Source organism: Balaenoptera borealis (genome assembly GCF_965194805.1).
Source record: "Balaenoptera borealis genome assembly, chromosome: 11".
NCBI classification, from domain to species: domain Eukaryota; kingdom Metazoa; phylum Chordata; class Mammalia; order Artiodactyla; family Balaenopteridae; genus Balaenoptera; species Balaenoptera borealis.
In genome coordinates, this window is record NC_138868.1 from 87,521,151 (window position 1) to 87,544,658 (window position 23,508).

Sequence of the window (23,508 nt, forward strand, 5' to 3'; positions counted from 1 at the left end):
TAGTGGTTGGGAGTGGGAGGTACAAACTATTGGGTGTAAGATAGGCTCAAGGATGTATTGTACAACACAGGGAATATAGCCAATATTTTGTAATAACTGTAAATGGAAAGTAACCTTTAAAAATTGTATAAAATTTTTTTTAAAAGTGTTGAGAGTAGAGTAGAGAAGTCATTTGGCCTGTGGTCGGGTTGGCCAAGGTTCTGTGAACCTCACCGAAACTACCCAGAAAGGAGCAGGGAGGATGGGAGGAAGGGAGGGAGGGAGGGGTAAAAGGGGAGGGAGGGGAGATGGGAATGATCTATTTCTTTTTTTTTTTTTAATTTTATTTTTTATTTATTTTTTTGGCTGTGTTGGGTCTTCGTTTCTGTGCGAGGGCTTTCTCTGGTTGTGGCAAGCAGGGGCCACTCTTCATCGCGGTGCGCGGGCCTCTCACTATCGCGGCCTCTCTTGTTGCGGAGCACAGGCTCCAGACGCGCAGGCTCAGTAATTGTGGCTCACGGGCACAGTCGCTCCGCGGCATGTGGGATCCTCCCAGACCAGGGCTCGAACCCGTGTCCCCTGCATTGGCAGGCAGATTCTCAACCACTGCGCCACCAGGGAAGCCCGATCTATTTCTTGATTGTGGTAATTGTTACACAGACATAAATTTATCAAAGCTCATCAATACCTATACTTAAAATGGATTTGCATTTTGTTGCATGCAAATTATACCTCAGTAAAGTTGATTTTTTAAAAAATTAACTTTCTAGGGAGCCTCTTCTGACTACCCATATAGATTTGAGCACCACTTCCACAGCCCTTCCAGTGGTCCCCACGTCTTTGTTATAGCATGACTCATGCTGCTCTGATTATCAGCTTAGCTGTCTGTCTCCCACACTATTTTGTGAGCCTCTGGAAGGCAAGAACTATGTTCCATTCAACCTTTGTACTCAGAATAACTGGTGCAGGGCTCAATATATAGTAGACAATTTAGTTTTAGCTCTGTAAACTGGAAATTTCATGCATAAGGTTAGAATAAATATAAGTAGCATAAATTAAGGAGATTTTCAAAACCTGAAGCTAGAGTAATTGAAATATTACAACTCACTTCTCCCCACTCCTCCAAGAATGGGCCAACATCTTGGGAATGGCTTTAGCTTCCTAAGGTCATGGAATATGAAGATAAAGTAACTTCGCTTTGATTTTAAGGGGTAAAGAGATTTCAGTTGATAGCTGGGTAAGAAGTTCAAAACAGAATTTAGTTCAAGGCAAAGGAGTGGAATCCAGAAGCGAAAAACTGACTTTGTATGAATGAAAACAGAAAGCTTCTTGGAAGAGGCAATGTCTGAGCTGGAATATAAAAACAGTTGTTGGTGTTTTATTTGGAAGAGGCAACGTAAGTGCTAGAATAAAACCCCAGAACAGAGAGGAGAAAAGGGAATTCCAGATATTGAGACCAGAGGGCAAATAAGTAATTCAATTAATTAATTAATTTTAAAATGGCACAGCGTGGATGGGAAACTACCAACAGTTTGGTACTTCTGGAGGGTCAAGTGCAAGGAAGGATGTGAAAGAGGAACACAGAGAAATTAGCTCGAGGCATCTGATGTCTGTGCAGCAGGCGAGAGCCTTGGGAATTCCTCAGGGTCAGGGTCGTAGCAAAGGCTCAGCTGTGAGAAGGCGTGTCCAGCCGTCTGGTGTTCTTTCTTTCTGTCTGTCTGGCAGGAGACCCGGACCTGCTTTGGAGAAGGGCCAGTGGCTCCCAGGCTCCCTCCCAACATCACAGCATCATTCAGGGTTCTCAATGGTGTTCTCCAGCTGAGCACAGTAGCCAGGGATGGTCCGGGCCTCATCTCACGACTATTTTCCTGGTAGTATCAGCTTGCCAACTGCCTTGAAATATTTGAAGAGAATGCCCTTTTGCTGAGTTTTATCATATGTCCATGTTGCCAGACTGAGTTTCAAATCTTTTTCTAAAGAAAAAAAAAAAAAAAGAAAGAAAAGAAAAAAGAAAACTTTCCCCCTAATGAAAAGTATATAAAATCTCAATATACAAAAAAAGGTAAGATTGCAGCAGCTTTGTTGAATCCAGGTGGAGGGGCCTGGAGTTCAGGCCCCCAAAACTTACCCGCTCCCTTTCCTCCTCCATTTTTACAAGGTCCCTGGGAACACCTCCAGAGGACTCCAGGGCTCTGAGGGGCACAGTCGAAAACCATCCGACAGAGATGACCTCTGGGACAAACAGTCTGTGTTTTCCTGGTCCCCAGGACCTGGAGCCGGGGGATGCTCAGGATGCCCATTATTAAGAGCAACTGTGGTTTATCTGGCTTCTCAGGCTGCACATTCATCCTCATCTTTGTCTTTCTCCCCGTGCTTCCTAAGTGGGAAGGAAACTTTCCTTGGTCCATATCTACTCCTCTCTCCCTACACATTGTGGTTCCCTCCTTCCTTATGGAAGTCTTACCGTTTTCAGTTTGTTTTATACTCAAGCCCTCTCCCTCACCCCAGCTGTCCTCTATCACCCAGCAGGCTTTAGGATTCTCCTTGATCCCTTGTTATTTGAAACCCTCCACTGGAGAGCCTGGGTGGTGGATGTGTTTGCCCCCGAAAGGTCCTAGTGCAGTAAAGGTAGGCACTGGCGGGGTGAGCCCGGCACAGGTGGGTGGGAGAGATTGCCCCAAGTGAGCCTGGAGACTGGGGACACATTGGCCCCATCTCATAAGCAGGGTACAGTTTGGAGCTCAGCCTCTTGTTCTAGTGAGAGAAAAGTCTGTTCCTCCAAGACCCTGCCTTCCCGAACCTGAGGCCCCAAGGATCACATAGGAAAGAGTTAAGTGAGCCACATGGTTATTTGTAAGGGATTTGCTTTTTTCATTTCTTCTTGTATGAAACTCAAATTGAAATTTTAGTCCTCCTCCCTAAAGCTCATCATTTCTGTGTTTATTTTTTCCTTCTTTACACATAATAACACCATATGTTGGGATAAGTGATACAAGGGTATGAGTCTTACTGCACGAATTCAGGTATGCAAGATATTCACACTGTTTTATTCTCTTTAAATCTGACTTTACTGGACTCCTGCCCCAAACACTGGCTGGCAGGAAATTCAGTCCTGGTCATTATTGCTGTTCCCTCCCTGGCCTCCGGGATCTCCCAGAGACTCCCTGGGGTGTCAGGGGTCCTAAGCACCTATCACAGGCTTTGCTTCTGATCCTTAGAAAACTTCTCCTCTCCCTAAATCTAGCACCTGTACTCCTAGGGTCTCCTAGACCCCTCCTTAAGACTCCAGACTTAGTCCCAATTATCCCTCTCCTATATTATTATATCTTTCTGGCCAAAAAATTAAAATAGGGACTATTTGTTAAAAGTTCACCAAAGCCAAGGCATGTGCCCTTCACTCACTGCATTACCTCATTTACTCACCACAATGGCCCCAGGCACTCCCAGTTTGGAACAGGAGTATTAGAGTATGGTCCCCTTCATCAGGTAGAGGTGGAAATGGAGGCCTGGAGGGAAGAAATCACAGACTAAAGGCCATGCTGAGCATCTGGAGGGCCTGCCTACCCACGACCACCCACCACCTTCACCAGCCTCACTCTGCCCTTTGATTTAAGGCCACATCACCCTCTTCTCCTCAACATCCCTCAGGATCCAAGGGATGCTTTCTCTTGCTGTAGGTCAATCCAAGATGCCTTCCCAGGACCCCAGGGCATTTTGCTGTAAGCATGGTACCTTCTCTGCTTCTCTCTCTTCTTTCCCTTCAGTCCATCCCCACTTTCTGCTGAGTCCCTTCCCAGACCCAGCGCCCACTTACTCCCAGCCTGCGCCACCTGACTGTAATGCCAAGCCCCGCTTATCCTCCAAGACATTTCTCTGCCACCATTCAAACTACACATTTCCTCCTTCAAAAAGTGTTTCCAAATCTGCCTGATGGTGCAGACAGCTTGCCCAGCGGGGCCAGGCTCTTCTGCAAATGAACACCTGAACCCTAAGTTGTAGAGTTTGGGAAACATGTTAAATCAAAAATTCTAACCATCTTGCTTCACAGAAAGGGAAATCAGCTGAAGCTCGGAGAAGGGACGTGATCCAGCCAGGGAAGGTCAAGCAGGACGGAACCCGTGTCTGCACGCACACCTTGGCGGCCTCACTTTCCACACCTTCTTGCTGGCCTTGGGGAGGGTACCTCTATCTCTACTTCCCCTTGGGGCATTTAGCCAAGGATCCAAAGACCAGCAGTGCCCCCAGGACCTGGAAACTAGATGACAAATCAGACACTCCACACCAGTTCCCCTTCACCATTAAACACCCAAGTAGCCAGATATAATTAAATATCAAATTAGCTCAGTTGCTTCTGGGTGACAGTTCAGAAGAGATAAAAACAAAAAAGCTTCGTAACAAATTTGTAGAAGTTCTAAAATTGGAATTGGTGCACAATATCAAACTAATAACATTTCAGCTAATCTCAGAGACAAAATCAGCACAAATTCTAGATGAAGCTGCTATAGGATTGACACACATATAATTTATCTGACAAGCATAGACTTTTTAAAGAGAGAAAACCACTATTAAATGTTACCAAAATCACTTTCAATTCGGAGTATGACAGCCCACTCATCACTTTTGAGTCGCCAGCCTCCCAGGGCCCAGGCACTTGCTCCCTCGGACCCCCAAATCTCACCCCTCCTGCAACCCCTCCCTCCTCTTCCCTGACACTCCTCCCCCATCTTCCAAACCAAGTACAGGGTGCACTTCGTTCTCCCTCCTGAGATTCAGCAATGGATAGAATAATCATAGTACTTACCAGTCATTGTATCCCTACACAGTGCTGTACATCTTGTTTAATCCTCACAGCAACACTATGTGTTAGGTTCTTTTGTTATTTTATAAATGAGGAAACCTAGGCCTACAGAGGATACACACCTGCCAAGGTTCCTCACTGAGCAGTGGAAGCCTTTGGATTCCAGGGTCTCTGGTCTGATTCACTTCCCATAACACCTGCTCCACATGGGTGGATGAAGGAGGATCACATGAGGCAATGCATGTAACAAGTCTGGCACATATTGGCACTTCATATATGTCAGTTCCCTTCCTGCTTCTGATTGATGTATGTATCAGAATATATGTAGCTCATTCTCTTTCCCACTACACTGCCTTTATTTTCTCTATTAGAGATATATCCCTTTGAGTTTTTAAGGAAGAGGGTTTTAATGATGCCAGGGATTTGTGCTTTCAACATCACTGCTAACTTATCAAATATTTTGAAATAATTACCAGAATTTAACTTCTCTCTTTTGTCCATTCTCTAGTTTCCTCTGGTCACTATGAATGCAAACAAAATCTATCAATATTTTGTGAACAGATTTAGGATTCAGGATCCAGGAAGACAAATATTTGTGAAGATGGAATTCCATGTATGGGGAGCGGTGACCTTGGTGGGGACAACTCGGTTAGCCCAACCCCTGAAGGACTCTAAGGATACCTGGGCCTTACCAGGGAAAGCCTCTGAATAAAGAAGAAGGTTAGGCCAGATTGGGTCATCATTAAAGTCCATTCATCCACCTTTACCATGGACCCATATGCTCCAAAAGCCTAATGCAGAAGTTCATGGGCTCTGGAAGGGAACTGCCCCTGACATGGCTATCAGCATTACCTGGGCAAGTGACACAACTTCTCCAAGTTTCCTCATCCGTAAAACTGGGAAAATAATAACACCTACATCACAGGAGTATTGTAAAAATGAAATGGAATGATTCATTTAAGCGCTTAGCACTGTGCCTGGTACACTATGCTCTGTGAACACCAGCTTTGGTTGTCATTAGTAGTAATAGTATCCATAGCTGCTGTAATCGTAGTGGTCATAGGAAAGACATATTCACAGCAGGGACTGTCTCAACTACACAAACAAGAAACGCAACAACTCAGATTCATCCTGAGCTATGCTTTCAATTTGAATTGATCAATTAGCTTTCTGATATACCTTTAATTCATAATTTCATCCCACCTTTTACTCCTCAAAAGAATTTAAGACATTACAACTGTTAAATTAGAGGGAGAAAGTTGGAAATTATGTTGCAAAAGGAGAGAGGAGACACTGGAAGCAATCTCACCTTCAATTCTGACCTTCCTCGTAGCCAGTACGAAAGAGAAGCCAGGTGGGCTGTGACATACTCGTTATCTGATGTTTTGTACGTATCAGTTGAGTGTGAATCCAGATTAGCAAAGTTATTTTTCTTAGAATTTGCTGTATAGCAGTTGCTACTGACAGAAAGTGATTTCATCAGCTATCTTTGTATTGAACATGTCTATCTTCCCCCACTGCTCTGTAAATTCCTTTGGAGGAGTAGCTGCTTTGTATTCACATTTGTATCTTCTAAGCATACTCCCTGTCTTCAGTAGGTGCTTTAAAATTTTTTGAACAATAAAATATCGTATATAAATTCCTTAGCCCTCAGCCTGGTAACTTGATTGCTCTTTGCACAAAGCCACAAGCAAAATTTGAGTCCAGGTCTTTCCAATCCTGAAATCCTATACTCTTTTCTAATACTCTACTGTTCTAGTTATCTATTTCTATATTACAAACTATACCAAAACCTACTTGTTTCCAGATAACAATATAGTATCTTGCACAGCTCTGTGGGTTACATGGGTTCAGCTGGGCTGTTCTTGCTCAGGATTTTTCTTGAAATTTCAGTCAGATATGACTAGGGTTAAAGTTGTCGAAAGATACTTCAGTCTCCTGTGTGGGGTCTGGGTCGGTACAGCTGGAATAGCTGCGGCTTGTCAGGCACCACTTTCTGTACGTAACCTTTTTGCATGGCTAGCTTGGGCTTCCTCACAGCATGGTGGTATCCAGGATAGTCAGATTGCTTACACATTGCCTGGTTTATTCCAGAGTGAGCATTCCAAGAGACCAAAGAAGAAGCTGCAATGCTTCTGACTTAGACATCACATAGAAACACTTCTGTTGCATGATATTAGTCAAAGCACTCACAGGTTCACACGGATTCAAGAGATGAAGGAATATACTTTACCTTTTAATAGGAGAAGACTTACCTGTTTCCAAGATTTAAGCTACAGTAATCTACAGAGTACACTGTTCTCAAGACAAAGTTACAGTAAGCAAGACAATCTGGTATTGGTGTTGGAATATACAAAGAAATCAACAGAACAGAATACAGAGTCCAGGGCTTCCCTGGTGGCGCAGTGGTTGAGAATCTGCCTGCTAATGCAGGGGACACGTGTTCGAGCCCTGGTCTGGGAAGATCCCACATGCCGCGGAGCAACTAGGCCCGTGAGCCACAACTACTGAGCCTGCGCGTCTGGAGCCTGTGCTCCGCAACAAGAGAGACCACGATAGTGAGAGGCTCGTGCACCGCGATGAAGAGTGGCCCCCGCTTGCCGCAACTAGAGAAAGCCCTAGCACAGAAATGAAGACCCAACATAGCAATCAATCAATCTATAAATAAATAAATAAATCTTAAAAAAAAAAAGAATACAGAGTCCAGAAATAGACCCATATATTTACATTTAATTGATCTTTGACAAAGGTTCAAGACAAGCACGGTCTTTTCAACAAATGATACTGGAACTACTGATTATTCTTATAGAAATATATTTATATTTTATATTTATATATAAATATAAATATTTCAGTATTATAAATATATTATATATTACATAAATTTAATTTGAGATGGATCATAGACTTAAATATAAAAGGTAAAACTATAAAGCTTCTAAAGGAAAACACAGGGCAACATTTTTGTGATCTTGTTATAGGTAGATTTCTTAGACAAGACTTAAAAGTAATACCATAAAGGAACAATTTGATAAACTTTACTTTCTCCATTAAGAAAATGTAAAAGCAAGCCACTGATTGAAAGAAAACATATACACACACACACACACACACACACACATACATATATATCTCTAGTAATCATATGAGGGAAAGTGTTCAACATCATTAGTAGCCAGGGATATGCAAATTAAAACCCCAGTGAGATACCATTGCACACCTACTAGGATGGCAAAAATTAAAAAGATTGACAATGTAAAATATTGACAAGGATGTGAAGCCACATGTATTGCTAGTGGGAATATAAAATAGGTATAAAATGATTCAAAGTTAAATATACACCTGTCCTATGACCTAGAAATTCCACTTTCAAGCATTTATCCAATAGATACAAAAATATGTGCTAACAAAAACACTTGTAGAGGAAAGTTAATAGCAGTTTTACTCATAATAGCTCCAAACTGGGAGCAACCCAAATGCCCATCAATATGAGAATGGATAAAAAAATTGTGTTATAGTCATGCAGTGGGATATTGTTCAGCAATAAAAACAAACTACCAATACACGTTAAACATGAATAAATCTCAAAAACATTATGTCAAGTGAAAGTAACTAGACACAAGAGTACTATTCAAGTGAAGTTCAAGAACAAGCAAAATTATGTTGATAAAAAAAATTTTTTTAAGTTGCAGATAATATGGGGTGGGAGTGAGGAGACTGCTGGTAAGAGACATGAGGGAACTGTCTGGGGTGATGGAAATGTTCTCTATATTGATTAGGTGGAGATCACATGGGTGTAAACTGTTGTAAAAATTTCATGGAATTGTAAACTTTAGATTACAGTGTATTTTTTTTTAATTGTACCTTCAAAAACCTATTCAAAAGCAGGCAAGAAAATAAGAAACTCAAAAGGAAGATCAGGCAGGGAAATAGAAAGCATATGGTATGATAGTAGATTTAAACCCAAATCCAGCAACCACTATATTACATGTAAATATGCCAGATGCTCCAATTAAGAGACAAAGATTTGTCAGACAGGATTTTTAAAATTCCAACGATTTGTTTGTTGTTCATAAAAAACACATTTAAAACATAAGTTACAGAAAGATTGAAAGTAAAGGATGAGAAAAAATAACCTATGCAAATTTTAACCAAAGAGAAGCTAGTGGAGCTGTATTATTATTATCAGTCAATGTGAACTTTAAGACTAACAAAATTGCTAGGGAAAAAGAAACCACTTCATAATGATCAGGGTTTCAATTCATCAGGTAGAAAATAGAAATTCTAAATATATAGAATTTATATATTTATAAATATATAACTGGCCTCAAAATATTTAAAGCAACAATTAAGAGGAAAAATAGATAAATCACATAGTCGAAGATTTTAACTCACTTCTTTAAGTAATTGATCGAAAAGCAGCCCAAAAAATCAGTAAGAATATGAGACATTTTAACATGTAAAGTGTAGATTTAACCTAATGGACAAATAGAATACTGTACCCCAAGCTGAAGAATACAAATAGTTTTCCAGTGTTTGTGAAACATTTGCAAAACTGATCATATGTTGGACCACAAAACACATCTCAATAAACTTTAAAAATTGAAATTGTGAATACATACTTTGACAACAGAGGAATTAAGCTAGAAATCAATTGTTAAAAGATAACAAAACTTTCAGTATGTACCTTTAAAATATACTTTCAAATAATTCATAGTTCAAAAATTAATCAACCAAATTAGAAAATATTAATTGCAAGATAAGAATATGACATACTAAAATAGAATGCAGCGAAAGCAATGCTTAAAGGGAAATTTATACTTTAAATGCATTTGTTAGAAGTAAGAAAGAATATTTTAAAATCAGTGATGTAATTAATCATTCCAACAGGTTAGAAACAAACCTCAGCAAATTAAAACCTAAGAAAGTAAGAGGAAGAAAATGACAACAAAAGATAAGGGCAGAAATTAATGAAATAAAAACAAACTAAAATGGAGAGGGAAAATCAGAGCCAAAAGCTGGTTCTTGGAAAAGAGTTATAAATTTGATAAATCCTTGACAAAGCTGATTAAGAAAAAAAGAAAGAGCAGGTACAAATGTCAGGAATGAGGAAGACATCCTTACATTTTATACAAACATTAAAGCGACGGTAAGAGGATATTCTGAGTAGCTTTATGCCAGTGTTTGAAAATTTGATTAAATGGACAAAGTCCTAGGAGAAACTCAACTTATCAAAATTGACACAGAAAAAAGTTGAAAATATAGTTACATAATTATTTAAGAAATTAAATAATCAATTGAAAATCTCCTCCAAAGAAAATGTTCCTAGACCCAAGTAGCTTCACTAGTGAATTCTGCTAAATGTTTAAGAATGAAAAAAAAAAAAAAAAAAAGCCAATCCTATTTAATTCTTCCAGAGAATAAAGAAAAGGCAATGGTTCCCAACTTATTTTATGATGCCAACATAATCTTAATACAAAACTTGACAAGAACATGATGAAAAGAAAAGCTATAGGACAATTGCACTCAGAACACAGAAGCAAAAATCCTAAACAAAAGATTAGCAAATGGAATCAGCAATGTATAAAAGAATAATGCATCAGATCAAACTGAATTTATTCTGGGAAAGCAAGATTAGTTTAACATTGAAACTTCAATCAACCTAGTTCACAATGACAGAACAAAGAGAATATCTGTAGGATTATTTTAATAGGTAAAGAAAAAGCAATAAAATTCAGCATCCATTCTTCATCAAAATAAACAAGAATCACTTAGCAAAGTGGGAATAGAAGAGAACTCATTAGCCTGATAAAGTAAATCTATGACAAGCCTATAACAAACATCAAACTTAATGGTGAAATGTTGAAAGCTTTCCCTTTGAAATAGAGAATGAAATATTTGAACAACACAATTAGCCAGGTAACAGCATCCCTTGCCAATATGGACTGAAGGTCCTAGCTAGAACAGTGAGGCTAGAAAAAAAAAACATAGAAATTAGAAAGGAAGAAATAAGACTTTTTTGTGTATCTAGAAAATCATTAAAGAACCTACAAATTTCTTAGCAAGTTTATAGATACAAGGTCAATATACAAAAATCAATTGATTTCTATCTAGCAAAAGGAGGAAGTCAGAAAATTTTTAAGAAATTTAAAGATTCCCATTTACAATATCTTTAAAAGAATTATCTATCTAGGAATAAATCTAACAAAAGTTGTGCAAGATATTTATGCAGAAACCTCTGAAATATTATAGGATGAAATAAAAGGAGACCTTAAATAAATGAGGGAGTCATGAAGTAGAAGACTCCACATTATAAAGATATCAGTTCTTTACAAATTTACGTGAAGAATCAGGGGAAACCCAATCAAAATTACAAGTTTTTTTTTTTTGTGGATCTTGACAAGCTGATTTTAAAATTTATAGGAAATAGGAAAGATTAAGACAGTTGTAGAAAAAAAAACAAGGTGGGAAGAATTGCTCTGCCATAAAGCAAGACTCATAAAACCACACTAGTTAATAACAGTGAGGAATTGATACAGGAACAAAGAAATAGACCAATGGAATAGAAGAGCTCTCTAGTCCAAAACCAGACCCACAATTAGGTACTTCACCTTTGACAAAGGTGTCATGGCAGAGGGGAAAAAGATGTTTTTTCAAGAAATAATTTCCCATATCAACTGGATTTGGGAAAACATTTAAACTTGACCCCTACTTCACATTGTACATCAATAAATCATTATTAAGATGATATAAAAGACATAAATCTTACATCTGAAACAAGAAACTACAGGGCTCTTGAAGAAAATATAGAATATTTTCATAACCTTGTGGTAGGAAAAGACATCTTACTAGAACAAGACACGAAAAAGGCACTAAGAATAAAGGAAAAGACTGATGAATTGGACAACATTAAATTACGAACTTCTGTTCATCAAAAGATACAAGTAAGAAAGTGAAAAAGCAAGCACATGGCGGAAAAGATTTCACAACACACATAACTGGCAAAGGCCTCATATCCACAGTATAAGAAGACGTCTTACAAATCAGTAAGGAGAAGATGGACAACTTGAAAAAATGGGAAAGAATCACCAATAAGAACGTCACAAAAAGAATATTCAATTGCCCAGCAAATATACGAAGAGGGAGTCAACTTCATTAGTAATCAGTGAAATGGAAAAATGAGCAAATCGGAGTATAGTCATACAGAACAGTACCCAGAATGTCTAAAATTAAAAGAAGTCACCACCATAAGTATTGGCAAAGAAGTAGAGCAAGGGAATCCTCGTACAGTACTGGTGGGAATGAAAATTGTTATAATCCCTAGGTAAAACAGTTTGGCATATCTACTAAAACTAAGCATACATATACTCTATGACCCAGCAATTCCACAAGGACATCAAGAGATGTGGTCAATAACGGTTATAACAGTTTTGTTTGCAGTAGCCCCAAACTAGAAACAACTATTGGTGGTATTGTCATACAAGGGAAATTGATACAGCAATGAAAATAAATGAACTCCAGCCACAATATGTACAAATCTCCGAAACATAATGTTGATCAAAACAAGCCTGACACAAAATGTATACAGTATGACTTCATTTTTAAACTATATAGTATTAAGAGTTGCCTGATTGGGTGATAAAAATTTTTAAATGCAAGTGAGTGATTACCACAAAAATCTGGCTAGTGGTCATCTCTGGGGGGACAAGAGGGAGGTGATCTGGAGGAGAACCGAGGTGGCTTCTGGGACATTGTTCCATTTTTATTTGGGTGATGGTTTTGTGGATTTTTGCTTTGTGATAATTAAGCTGTACATTTTTGTTTTAAGTCACTTCCTATGTGTGTGTTACATTCAACAATACCTAGAAAGGAAACAAAAAAGAGATGGGATTGGTGACACAGACCCAAGGGACCCCAGGGAGATTGCCTTCTGGGTAGACGATAATCCATTTGTTTTTGCTGTTTAGACTGAGTGGTGTCCCAAAGAACAAAAGGAATATAACATAAAAATTTTGTGTCAGGGTCCACTCAGGCAAAAGTGTAGCTTGTCATGTAAATGAGATGTAAAACTAGCTGGGTCTGCTTTATTTCAGAGTGACTGGGCCGGTGATGGGCTAGACACAAAACTTTATTTTGAGAGCCGCTGCCTGAGAAACGAGAGTCAGAGTTGCAGAGAAGGTGTTCATGGTTTGGGAAGATCTGGTGGTAGATGAGGCTCATGAACATGGTGGCCTCCGTACAGCCCAGACCCAGCGTTCCAGCCAAGGGAGTTTCCTGAGGGCAGAGCAACTGGGAGCTCCAGGAAAGCTGAAGAAGGAGGTGCCTGAAGCCCTTGTGTAGACACTGGGAACATAATGACTCCTCCTTCCATTGCAGGGGGAGCCAGAGGGATCCCTACGGGGCATCTGTGCCTGCAAAGTTTGCCCAAAGTGCCCATGTGTGGTGGTTAATTTCATGTGTCAACTTGACTGGCCACAGTGTTCCCAGATTAAACATTATTACTGGGTGTGTCTGCGAGGATGTTTCTGGACGAGATTAGCATCTGAATCAGTGGACTCAAGCAGATTGCCCTCCCTAGTACGGATGGGCATCATCTCATCCTGATAGAACAAAAGACAGAAGAAGGAAGAATTTGCCCCTTTTTCCCATCTCCCTATTGAGCTGAGACATCTTATGCCATCGTTTCCAGCCCTTGGACTGGGGTTTACTCTATCAGCTGCCCTGGTTCTCAGGCCTTTGGGCTCAGACTGAATTATACTTTCCTGTAACTCCAGCTTGCAGCCTGCAAATCGTGGGATTTCTCGGCCTCCATAATCACAGGAGCCAATTCCTCATAATAAAACTCCTTTTATAAATGTCCCACTGGTTCTGTCGCTCTGAAGAACCCTGACTTAGACACCCTGTCTCCAGAATATTCTGCCTGCTTGCTGTCAGTTGTCCCTCTCTCCTTTCTCTGTGTTCCTCTCTCCAAACATTCTCCCAGGGAAGCTGTGCTCTGTTTAATTAGAACCTGGGTCCAGACCCTCGCACCATGCTGTCTTTGGGACTAGACAGACTCCTGGGTGTGTGACTCTAGCAGCCGCTGAGGGCTCAGTTTTATCTGGCATGGGAGTGGCATTTGGCACTGGTGAGGGGACTTCTGGATGAAATGAATCCCCCAGCTGAGTCTGGTGGAGAAGATACTGCCTTTAAGGTTATTCTGATCTGGGTTTAAAGCCAAGCTTGGCTGCTGCCTGGCCGTGAGCTGTGTCACTTTGGCAAATTCCTAAGAATGTGTGAGTTTTAAACGACATTGCATAGAAAGCACTTGACACAAAGCCTGACGCATAAAAAGTACTCAGTAAATGCTATTGTTTTATTACTGGTTTGTTATCATCATAAGAATTACTATTATTATACTTATCTTTATTAAAATATCTTATTGATAGTAACTAATAATAGTTATTTTATTATTATTTCCGTGAGTTTCTTTTTCTTTTCTTTTTTGGCCGTGCCACGCCACATGTAGGATCTTAGTCCCCCCACCAGGGAACAAACCCACATCCCCTGCAGTGGAAGTGTGCAGTCTTAACCCCTGGACCACCAGGGAAGTCCTACTATTATTATTATCATCACCATCATCATCTCATTCAGAACCAGGGGATTATTGAGCCATCTTTTCATTAGGAAATAAATAGGAAGCAGCTTATGGAGAAAAGCATAGCTTACTTCTGTGGAGAAGTGGAAGCAAGTCCATTTAAATGGAGGCACGAAGCTCCAGCTTCTCTACACGCTGGAGATGGTGCCCTGGACTCTTGACTGGTCCTGGGGCTGTGAGGAGGCACATTGTTTTCCTTCTTGTCTGAGATTCTGCCTGCCCAGGGACAGGAAACAGAGGCTGGGTCTCAAGAAGGAGATGAGGGACCTTAGCCTAGCACCCTCTTACTGGAGCTTTGTAGATCCTTCCATGAGAGAAGGTCAAAAATACATAGAATAGGTGCCTTTTAGGACCTTCTTGATGTGCCCATATTTTCCTTACTGTCTCTAATGTCATTCCATCATGGTCTTAAGAACTGTCGAGTCAACGTATTTCCTTTAAAAATATGTTGTAAAAGTACCAATTTGGGATAATACGCTTGGAAGGAATGACCACCATTCTCTCAGCCCAAGTGAGCATGAAGAGTCACGATGAAGAGGCACATGGTGCTGAGAGGACAAAAGAACACGAACAGAAGGAAGAGCCAGTGAGACTGGGAGAATGGAGGCAGCCAGGGCCTGGCTAGCACCTGGGTTCCGCCAGGTAGCACTTGCTTACAGCTCCATTTAAAGAGGCTGGGATAGATACTGGAGCAAGAGGGTGTGGTAGATTGTTTGCAAAAATGTCCACCAATAATCCTTCCCATCTTTGTACCTGTGTGCTGCTCTTCCCATCAAGAAGTAGGGCCTATGTCCTCTTCCCTTAATCTAGGTTCACCCTGTGACTTGTTTTGACCAACAGAATGTATCAGAAGTGATGCTGCATGACTTCCAATTCTAGGCCTTAAGAGGCCTAGAGTCTTCTGTTTTCACCCTACTGGGGTCCAGCCTACACGTAATGAAAGTCACACTAAACTACTACATGAAGAGAGGTCATATGGAGAGCAAGAATTGTCCAGCCAGGCCATGCTGTTCCACCCACCCCAGTTGAAGTACCCGGTGTGAGTGGAGCTACCAGGGAAGTTCTAGCCCATCCCAGCTCCCAGCAAAGCCAGCTGCACCGGTGACCCCTGCCAATACCATGTGGAGGAGAACTTCCCAGCGGAGCCTGGCCAACCTTCAGAATCATAGGGAAATAGTAAATCCTTGCAGTTTAAGCCACTAAGGTTGTCCAGCTTTTTATGCAGCAATAGAAAACTGAAACAGAGGCAGACTCACAAGCACTGGCTCAGAGACAGTGAGAGGCAGTTCAGTGAACATCACTGATTCTCTGGTTTCAGAACATAATGCTTATTGATCTTTTGTGCTTTTAATAAAACTTCTGTTTTAAATATACACTGTGGCCAGCATGCTTGCAAGTGAGAAATCGGTGCCAATAACTGAGACTTCCCACATGTTTCTAATCAAAGATGAGCCAAGAAAAGAGCGACCTAAACAGTGACGAGTGTGATCACTTATTGAGCGCCTCCCATGGGATAGGCCCTAAATGGGGTGATTTATAGTTATTATTTCACTTTATCCTCCAGGGGTAGAAACCATAAAGTATCTCATTTTACAGATGAGGAAACTTTGAAGGTTATAAAGCAGAAGCATTTGCCCAGGGCTAAACCATGCATGAGGGGCAGAGCCAGTATTCGAACCCAGAACTCTGAGCACCTGACCTCCAAACTATATTGCCTTTCTTAAACCAGAACATTACAGTTGTTCTTTGGTTTCAGCTGCTCCTTCTGATTGTGGGCTGGGGGTTGGGAGCTCACAGAGATGGTTTTTTGGATAATTTCTTTCTCTTTCTGGAAGAGGTTACTGGCTCAAGCAGGCTGGCATGGAGGCAGAGGACCAGTATGTCTTTGGGGTCACAGGGACACCTCTCACCTGAAGGCACAGGCCTCTCTCTTCCCGGAAACAGCACATTCAACATTATGCAGTTTGACAGTCTGTCCTCTTCATTTCTAAGAATGGACCTTCCCCCTTTGAAATCCATGAGTAGCCCCAGGCCACTCAGAGCAGGAGCTCTGTGGAGTTTCCCCTTGTCCGAAAAGGAAAGAGCTTCATTTCTGCCCCCTTTTAATCTTGGAAGCCTTCTTGAGAACCTTTAGCTTTGAGCTCTGTTTTGGAAGAAGTGAGGGAGACAGTTGGATGAATGCTAAGTAGGACATTTTTAGTTTGAACAGCAACTCTTGAGACATTGCAGTGAAAATCCCAGTGAAGTGGAGAAGCAGAAATAGTTCATATGCTGTTCAGCAAATTACAATTCAGAATAAGTTTGATGGGTTTCAATGATGGGCCAAAATCAACATGAAAACCTTTAGCAGAAATAAATGTAAACTCCCAAATGTAGGTGCGAATGACCATCTATACAATTTTAGGGTGGGGAATAGTTGACTTGAAAGCAGTTCACGGGGAAACTATTGGGGGTTTGGTGGAACATACAAAAACTTGGAATAATCCAACAGTGAGATGCAGCTGCTAAAAGATCTCAAGCAACCTCCAGTTGCATAAATACATGTTTACTGTGCCTTAACTTTAGGTTAAGGGAAGTAAAAATGACCAAATATAAAGCCTGTATGCCATTCTGGGTGACTCTCTTTTAAATGGGTACAGAGTTTGGGCTTCCAGGGAGAGCACTAAATCACTGAGTGCTTGCCCCAAATGCCCCCACCCCCAATTTGGATTGGTCAGACTCAAGGGTACCTAATTGAGTCATGTTTTAAAAGGGTGAAACTTTCAAAAAAATTAACATATCCAGGCATATGAGTGTGGTCTCTCCCCTTTTGATTTTGACTCGTGACCAGGGCCCGCCCCCAGCATCTCTCCCTCTGACTCTCTTCCTCCCCCTCTTCTCATGGGACTGTTTTAGGGCCAGGACCACTGACCGGCCTGAGAAGACCTGGGCCAGGAGACCCAGACCATTCTACTCTTAAATCAGAGAAAACAGTCTCTCTCGCTCTTTGCTCCTTTTCTCCTGGTGCTGTGGGTGGGGTTGGAGCTGCCATTTCTCCCATTGGAGGCTAAGATCTGAGACTCAAGTGTGGCCACTGAGAAGGCACAGAACCAGGCAGACTTTGGGGCTGTACCAATTCTGGCTCTAGGCTGACTCAGACCTAGGCCTAGCAAAAGGAATTTTCTCTTATACGGGCCCAGCTTTGTTGAGCTCAGCTCTGGGGTTTGGGGATATGCTCCTAACTGATAATAACTCTTTTCTTTGCTTCATTTATGCATATATTTTCTTCTGGAAAATGCTATGGATGGAATTGTGTCCTCCTCAAATTCATATGTTGAAGCCCTAACCACCCCACAACAAATGTGATGGTATTTGGAGATAGAACCTTTGGGGTGATGAGATTCAGATGAGGTCGTGAGGGTGGGGTCCTCATGATGGGATAAGTGCCTTATATGAAGAGATCTTATAAGAAGACCTCTCTCTCTCCAACCCCCAGCCCCCCCCACCTGCCACCATGTAAAGATGTAGCAAAAAAGGGGCCATCTGCAAGCTAGGAAGAGGGCCTTCACCAGGAACCGAATTGGCTGGCATCTTGATCTTGGACTTCCCAGCCTCCAGAACTGTGAGAAATAAATGTCTGTTATTTAAGCCACCCAATCTATGGTATTTTTCATTATGACAGCCTGAGCTAAATAATGCAGAAATCTATTATATCTCAATTTTTTTTTAAAAAAAGAAAGTACTTTATTTAAAAAAGAAAGAAACAAGCAAACAAGCCAACATATGGAGATACAGATTGTTTGAAGGCAGGATTTGGGTATTCTTATATCACTGGCTTAATCTCATAACAACAATCTATTATTATTATTCCTGACACTGATGGGCTAAAGAATGACCAGAGGGAAACTGTCAGGCAGGAGAAGGGACTTGAGACCATGGCACATGAGAATGATTTGGGGACTAGGGCTGCTAACCTCTCCTAAGAGGAGGGTCGGGACTATAAGGAAATCCCCACAGCTGTGCTATTCCTTAGAGATAAAGGCAAGGGTTGGCTGCTCCCCAATTTAAAGCCACTTGGAGAAGCAAACTGCCCACCTGAGACTAAGGCACACCTAATAGCAACATCTTCCAGAGTGAGGAGCCTAAGAGGGAAGAGTTAGAAGAAAGGGGACTGTTACAAATCCCACCCTCAAGATAGTAAAAGTCGTTCCTCAATGAGGTGCCCAGTTACCATCTTAGCAAGAAGGGCAGTTACAGATTCGGGACCATGATGTGTAAAAAGATAGTAGGATTCTGAAACTTCATCATTTTTGGTTTCTTGATCACCCCTGATCAAGGAAGCAAAATAACTCCTCCTTCCTTCTGCAACCCTAGGGGTAGGGAAGGTACCTTAAACACAACAGAGGGAATTTGAGATACTGGGTTCCCACTTCCTACTGATTGGGTTTGGGGCAAGAGCATGCCAGCCAGTGTGAACAGAGGCCCCCTTGGAGAGGCCTGGGGCCCACAGGAAAGAAGAAATGAACAGCAGTGACAAAGGAACAGGAAGTGTCACTGGGGTAGAATAATCGCTGGGGCCACAGAAAGACCCAGTATCATCTTATATGTCTATGGGGCCATCCTTAGAATGTGGTCCCAGGTGGGAGAGTCTAGACCAACAGATGAAGTCACAGGAAGGACTTTTTGGCTTCCACCTGGGCAAGAAATCGCAAAGCCCAGAGCTGTGCAGGACAGGAGGCCCTGCCTCTTGAAATGGTGCGTTCCTTGACCTTGGAGGGGTGGAGGGACTGAGAAGGGTGAGAGGTTGGGCTAGATACTAGAAGCTCTCCAAAGCCTTTTCCAGCAATGAGCCAGGAAAAACACCCTTACCAAAACCCAACAGCAAACCTCAGCTCTCTAGAGCAGGCGTGGGAAAGGGACCAGGCGCAGCTGTCTAACAGTGATTATAAATGCCAGAGAAATAGTCAATGGGCTGTGACTGTTTACGATAATCATTTTCTTTCCAACTCATCTGGAGATGATGTCACCTGATAATTGGACACTGGCATGTGGCCTGCAGCATGCCTGGCCTGCTCTGCCTTCCTGGTCTCTGGTTGATCAGATGGACTCCTCTACAGGAGTTAGGAGTAGAACGGCTCTAATACAGAATGAGGGGGACAATTTCATTTATTCATAAATAGTGCCAGAGTCTTCTCTGCACCATGTGCTGGGGCTGCAGAGAGGAAAGAAGCCCCTGCCCTCAAGAGTTCGCAGTCTGTGTGCACCATAGACAGCTGGAATTCAGTTATCCGTTTGATAAATGTTTGTTGAGTCTGAGCCCTGTGTTAAGCACTGGAGATTGAGCAGGGACAAGAAAGATGTGGTCTCCACCCTTGGAGAACATTGCAGTGGAGGACTCAGACAGTAGACAAATTGCACATAAAGGAGATCATGACTTGTGCAAAATACTATGAAGGAAATTTAACATGTGAGGGAATGGGAGGTGGGGGAGATCTGCTGTAGAAAGGGTGGTCGGGGAGACCTCTCTGACGAGAAGACAATTAGGTTCCCATGCAAAGCTTGAGGAGCCAGCTGATGTATACAGCACAGACTTCCAAGTAAAGGGGATGGCTTCCACGAAGGCAGGAAAGAGCCTGGTGTGTTAAAGAAGCAGAAACGACATCACTGTGCCCAGGTGTGATAGGCGATGGCATCTGATGGGGTTGGAAAAAGGGCTGGAGGAAGCTGCTTACAGGGCTTTGTGCAATTTGAGGGAGGATTTTATTCTAAGTTCAGCTCAAGATCGATATTCCCAGTATTAGAAATGTGGTGGTGAGGAATTTGAAAGGACCAACGTCCAGACTGGCTAGGATCCCAGTATCCAGGACATATGCCCTCTGGTGAGCTTGGCCTGCCCCTCTTCTGCTCCATCTCCTGGCTCTGTCCTTCCTTCATTGAGGAGCAGAAAGAGGTAGATTCTTCCAGGAGACAGAGGAGCTTGGACACTTTGGACACTGCTAGCAAAGGCCTTTGAAGGAATCAGAGATGGCTCAGGAGACAGACAGTGGAAAAAGAGTAGGGACTCATGGAGATAAGATCTGTATCACCTGTTCACATTCTCCTGAAAGTCACTGATGGGGCAATTCTGTCTCTGTCTTTTCCCCAACCTCTGGCTCCTCCAACTCCCCAGAGGAGAGGAAGCTGCAGAATTCCTCCTTGAAGGTTGCTTTCTTGGAAGACCTAGGCTTTTCAGAGCCAGTGCTACTGCATTAACATTTACCATATCAATTCTGGAAAGGAAGAAGCATAATAAGCTGGTCCAGGCAGAAGGCCGGAAACTTAAGAGCTTCTCTGGTTTTTCTTCTCTGTTTTATTTTTAAAAATCTACTTTGCAAAGATATATGGTCTCCAAGTTTCTGAAAAGGGAAGCAGCAAAGAAACTCCTTCTGGTGTGAATGAAAAGAATTACATAAACCGCAGTAAATTTAGTATGAAATTACATTGCCAGCCCCAGAGGAGAAAGATGCTTTTCCATCCTGCATTATGCATGTTCGAGGATCCATTATCCTGAGTTCCCAAGCTGCTGCACTGAAAAGAGACAGCGGCATGTAGGTTTGGTCCATCTCCTAGGATAGAAGCTGCTAGAACATAAGAATTATTTGACCTTCCTTAGGGCATTGGGTTTTTACAGAAGTTCCTCCTTGGATTTACATTTGTCTCTTCTTTACTTTTTAAATTGGGACTTGGGTTCCTGCTGACTCTTGGGCTCCATTAAATCAGAATTTCTTTCCTCTTGGGGTTTTTCACAGTTTTGCTAGTTCCTGAAGTCCTAGGAGGCCCACCTCTATGGAGGCTCCCATGAAGCTTCTAGGCTGAAAGGAGAGAGCTCATGCTTCAGACATGGGTTTCAAGTCCAAGGTCTGCAACTTCCAGCTGTGTGATTTTGGGCAAGTTCCTTAATGTCTCTAGGCCTGTTTCCTTATCTATAAAATGATGCTGATAATGATCTTGACCACTTACCTCAAAGATTTGCTGGGGAGTTAATTGAGGAAATGTGTTTGCAATGCTCTTGACACAGTACCTGACCCATAGTAATTTTTCAACAAAATTTAACTACTTTTATAGTCAGCTCCTCTTTTAGTTTTTCTGGAAACATCTGTCATCTCCCTCTGAGATGCTAATTTCCTCCAAAGGATGCTATGTGGCCCTAATAATGTGCAGCCCTGCTGAACATATTTCATTCATTCAGTAAACATGTATTGAACTCTAACTGTATGCCCAGTGCTGAAATAGATTCTGCTGATAAAAAGAAAAATAAGCACTATCCCTGCCCTTGTAAGCATTTAATGACATTGAATAAGAAAGTCATAAAAGCAGCCTTGCAGGATAGAGCAGACCACAGCACGAGTGGGCAGAAGGAAGCCTGAAGGTTGGGCTTTCCCTGACCACCCTTGGTTCCTGTAAGGCGAAGACAAGACTTAGAAGTAGCCAAGGGTCCTCTGAGGAGTTTTCTACAGCAGGTCACCACAGACATGAGAGAAGGCTGTGGGTAGACACCCAACATTGGGAGATACAATTTGACCTCAGGGAGTCCTTAGTCCCAACAGAACTTAGGTACAGCCAGTGTACCAGGGGAGGCAGGGAAACATGGGCTCTGGCCAAATCCAGAGAGACTAGGTCATAAATTACTCAAGCGCAAGCTTGGCTTACAACACCAGTAGGACAAAGATCAGCCATGAGGGAAGGGACGTGGCTCTAGAGACCAAAGGAACTGGAGAACTCTGAAACTTCCCTCCACCATGGGGTTGCATAAAGCCCTCCCCTTCCTTCTTCAATCTTAGGGGAGAAAAAGGAGCAGTACAAGAGACTGAGCATCTTTTGTTCAGGAGACATGCACTTTCCTAAAAGAACTATTGCACTATTGGATGAACTCAAGCTCTAAACCAGATTGGACCTTTGGTTACTTTTTCCCACCCTTCCCCACTTTTTCTGGGAAAAAAGACCAGATTAGTTACACATAACAGAGCTCATTTCCCCTCACTTGTGAGTTGTAATGTGATTAAATTTTGTGACCCATTTTCCTTGATGTATATGCTCCATACCTAGCACAGTGCCGAGCACCAAAGTGACACTTGATGAATACAGCAAGTGTGCATGGTAAAAAGGAAAAGTCCTATCTGCTGCTCTGGATTCCACTTCTGAAAGACATAATCAAGCCAATATGCATGTTTTAATAGAATACAGCCCTGGACTCTTGGCCATTCATTTCCCATTCTTGATGCCTAAACCACACCCAGACCCTCCCTGCTCTGGAGGTGGGGATAAAGGCAGTGGATCTATCTGGACCTGGTGTGAGCGTCCATCCTGGGCCTGAGAACTTAGTCTATTTTAAACCAGTTCCCACAGATGGACCAACTCTATGTCCCCCACAGGTCCCCACCCTGGCCGCACACACACAAACACAAAGTCTTACACCCAGATAAACACACAGCTGAGTGGAGATGCCATGTGGGTGTGGGAGTTTTCAGAGTGGAAGGATCTTGGCTGGTTCCATGATGAAGAGGAGGTGGCAATGGGATGAGAAAGAGTAGCATGTGTAGGCCTCACCTCATCCTGGGGAGATGCTATGCTGACATGTGTAGCCAGAATGGATTGTCCCCTTGGGAGGGGCAGAGGCAGATGGGAAAATATAGACCCCAACCAGAGAAAGATTTTATTTCTCATGCATCTCATGATTAAAAATTTTCTTGGGATGTGATATAGTCTGTGTCTCCTGCCTGGGCAGGTGGGAACTTGGCTTGGGGGGAGGGTGCTGGGGTGTGTGGATGACGTCATAGGAGGAGGAGGGGGAGTGCTGTGATACCACAGACATGTGGGAACTTCCTGGGCGAGAAGTTTGGAGGAGGACGAAAGCGCTCAGGAGCCTATTTCTGGCTTTAATAACAGCCCTGGTGACAACCAACCACATGAGAGGGGTGCAGGCAGGCAGGTCTGTCAGGGAACAGTGGCACCTCTTTGCCTGGAACACGGGTTTTCTATGAGGTCTTCTAGCCTTTAATGTAGGGGTGGAGCAGGGAATGTGGGATGCATTTTTTGTTGTGAGAAAGCACAGATGCCCGAGAAAGAATGGAAAGTG

At 42.3% G+C, this 23,508-nt stretch overlaps 1 protein-coding gene across 10 annotated transcripts in view; it reads right to left on the bottom strand.

Annotated features, from left to right (window-relative positions):
- Positions 1-845: 845 nt before the first annotated feature.
- Positions 846-23,508, bottom strand: part of LOC309606473 (uncharacterized protein) — a 91,763-nt gene continuing 69,100 nt past the window's right edge. For 5 of the 10 annotated variants that reach the window (XR_014231859.1, XR_014231860.1, XR_014231861.1 and 2 more), the window contains 2 exons: positions 22,475-22,570; positions 17,919-20,960 (listed from right to left, as the gene is read on the bottom strand). Coding sequence is in view for 2 of the 10 variants with exons in the window: in XM_082343613.1 (XP_082199739.1) it covers positions 1,840-1,952; positions 3,403-3,485 (196 nt within the window). In the remaining 8 variants the exon portion in view is untranslated. Of the gene's footprint in view, positions 3,486-4,899; positions 4,975-17,918; positions 20,961-22,474; positions 22,571-23,508 lie in introns of those variants that run through there. The other 5 variants (XM_082343613.1, XM_082343614.1, XR_014231862.1 and 2 more) reach the window with 3 other exon arrangements.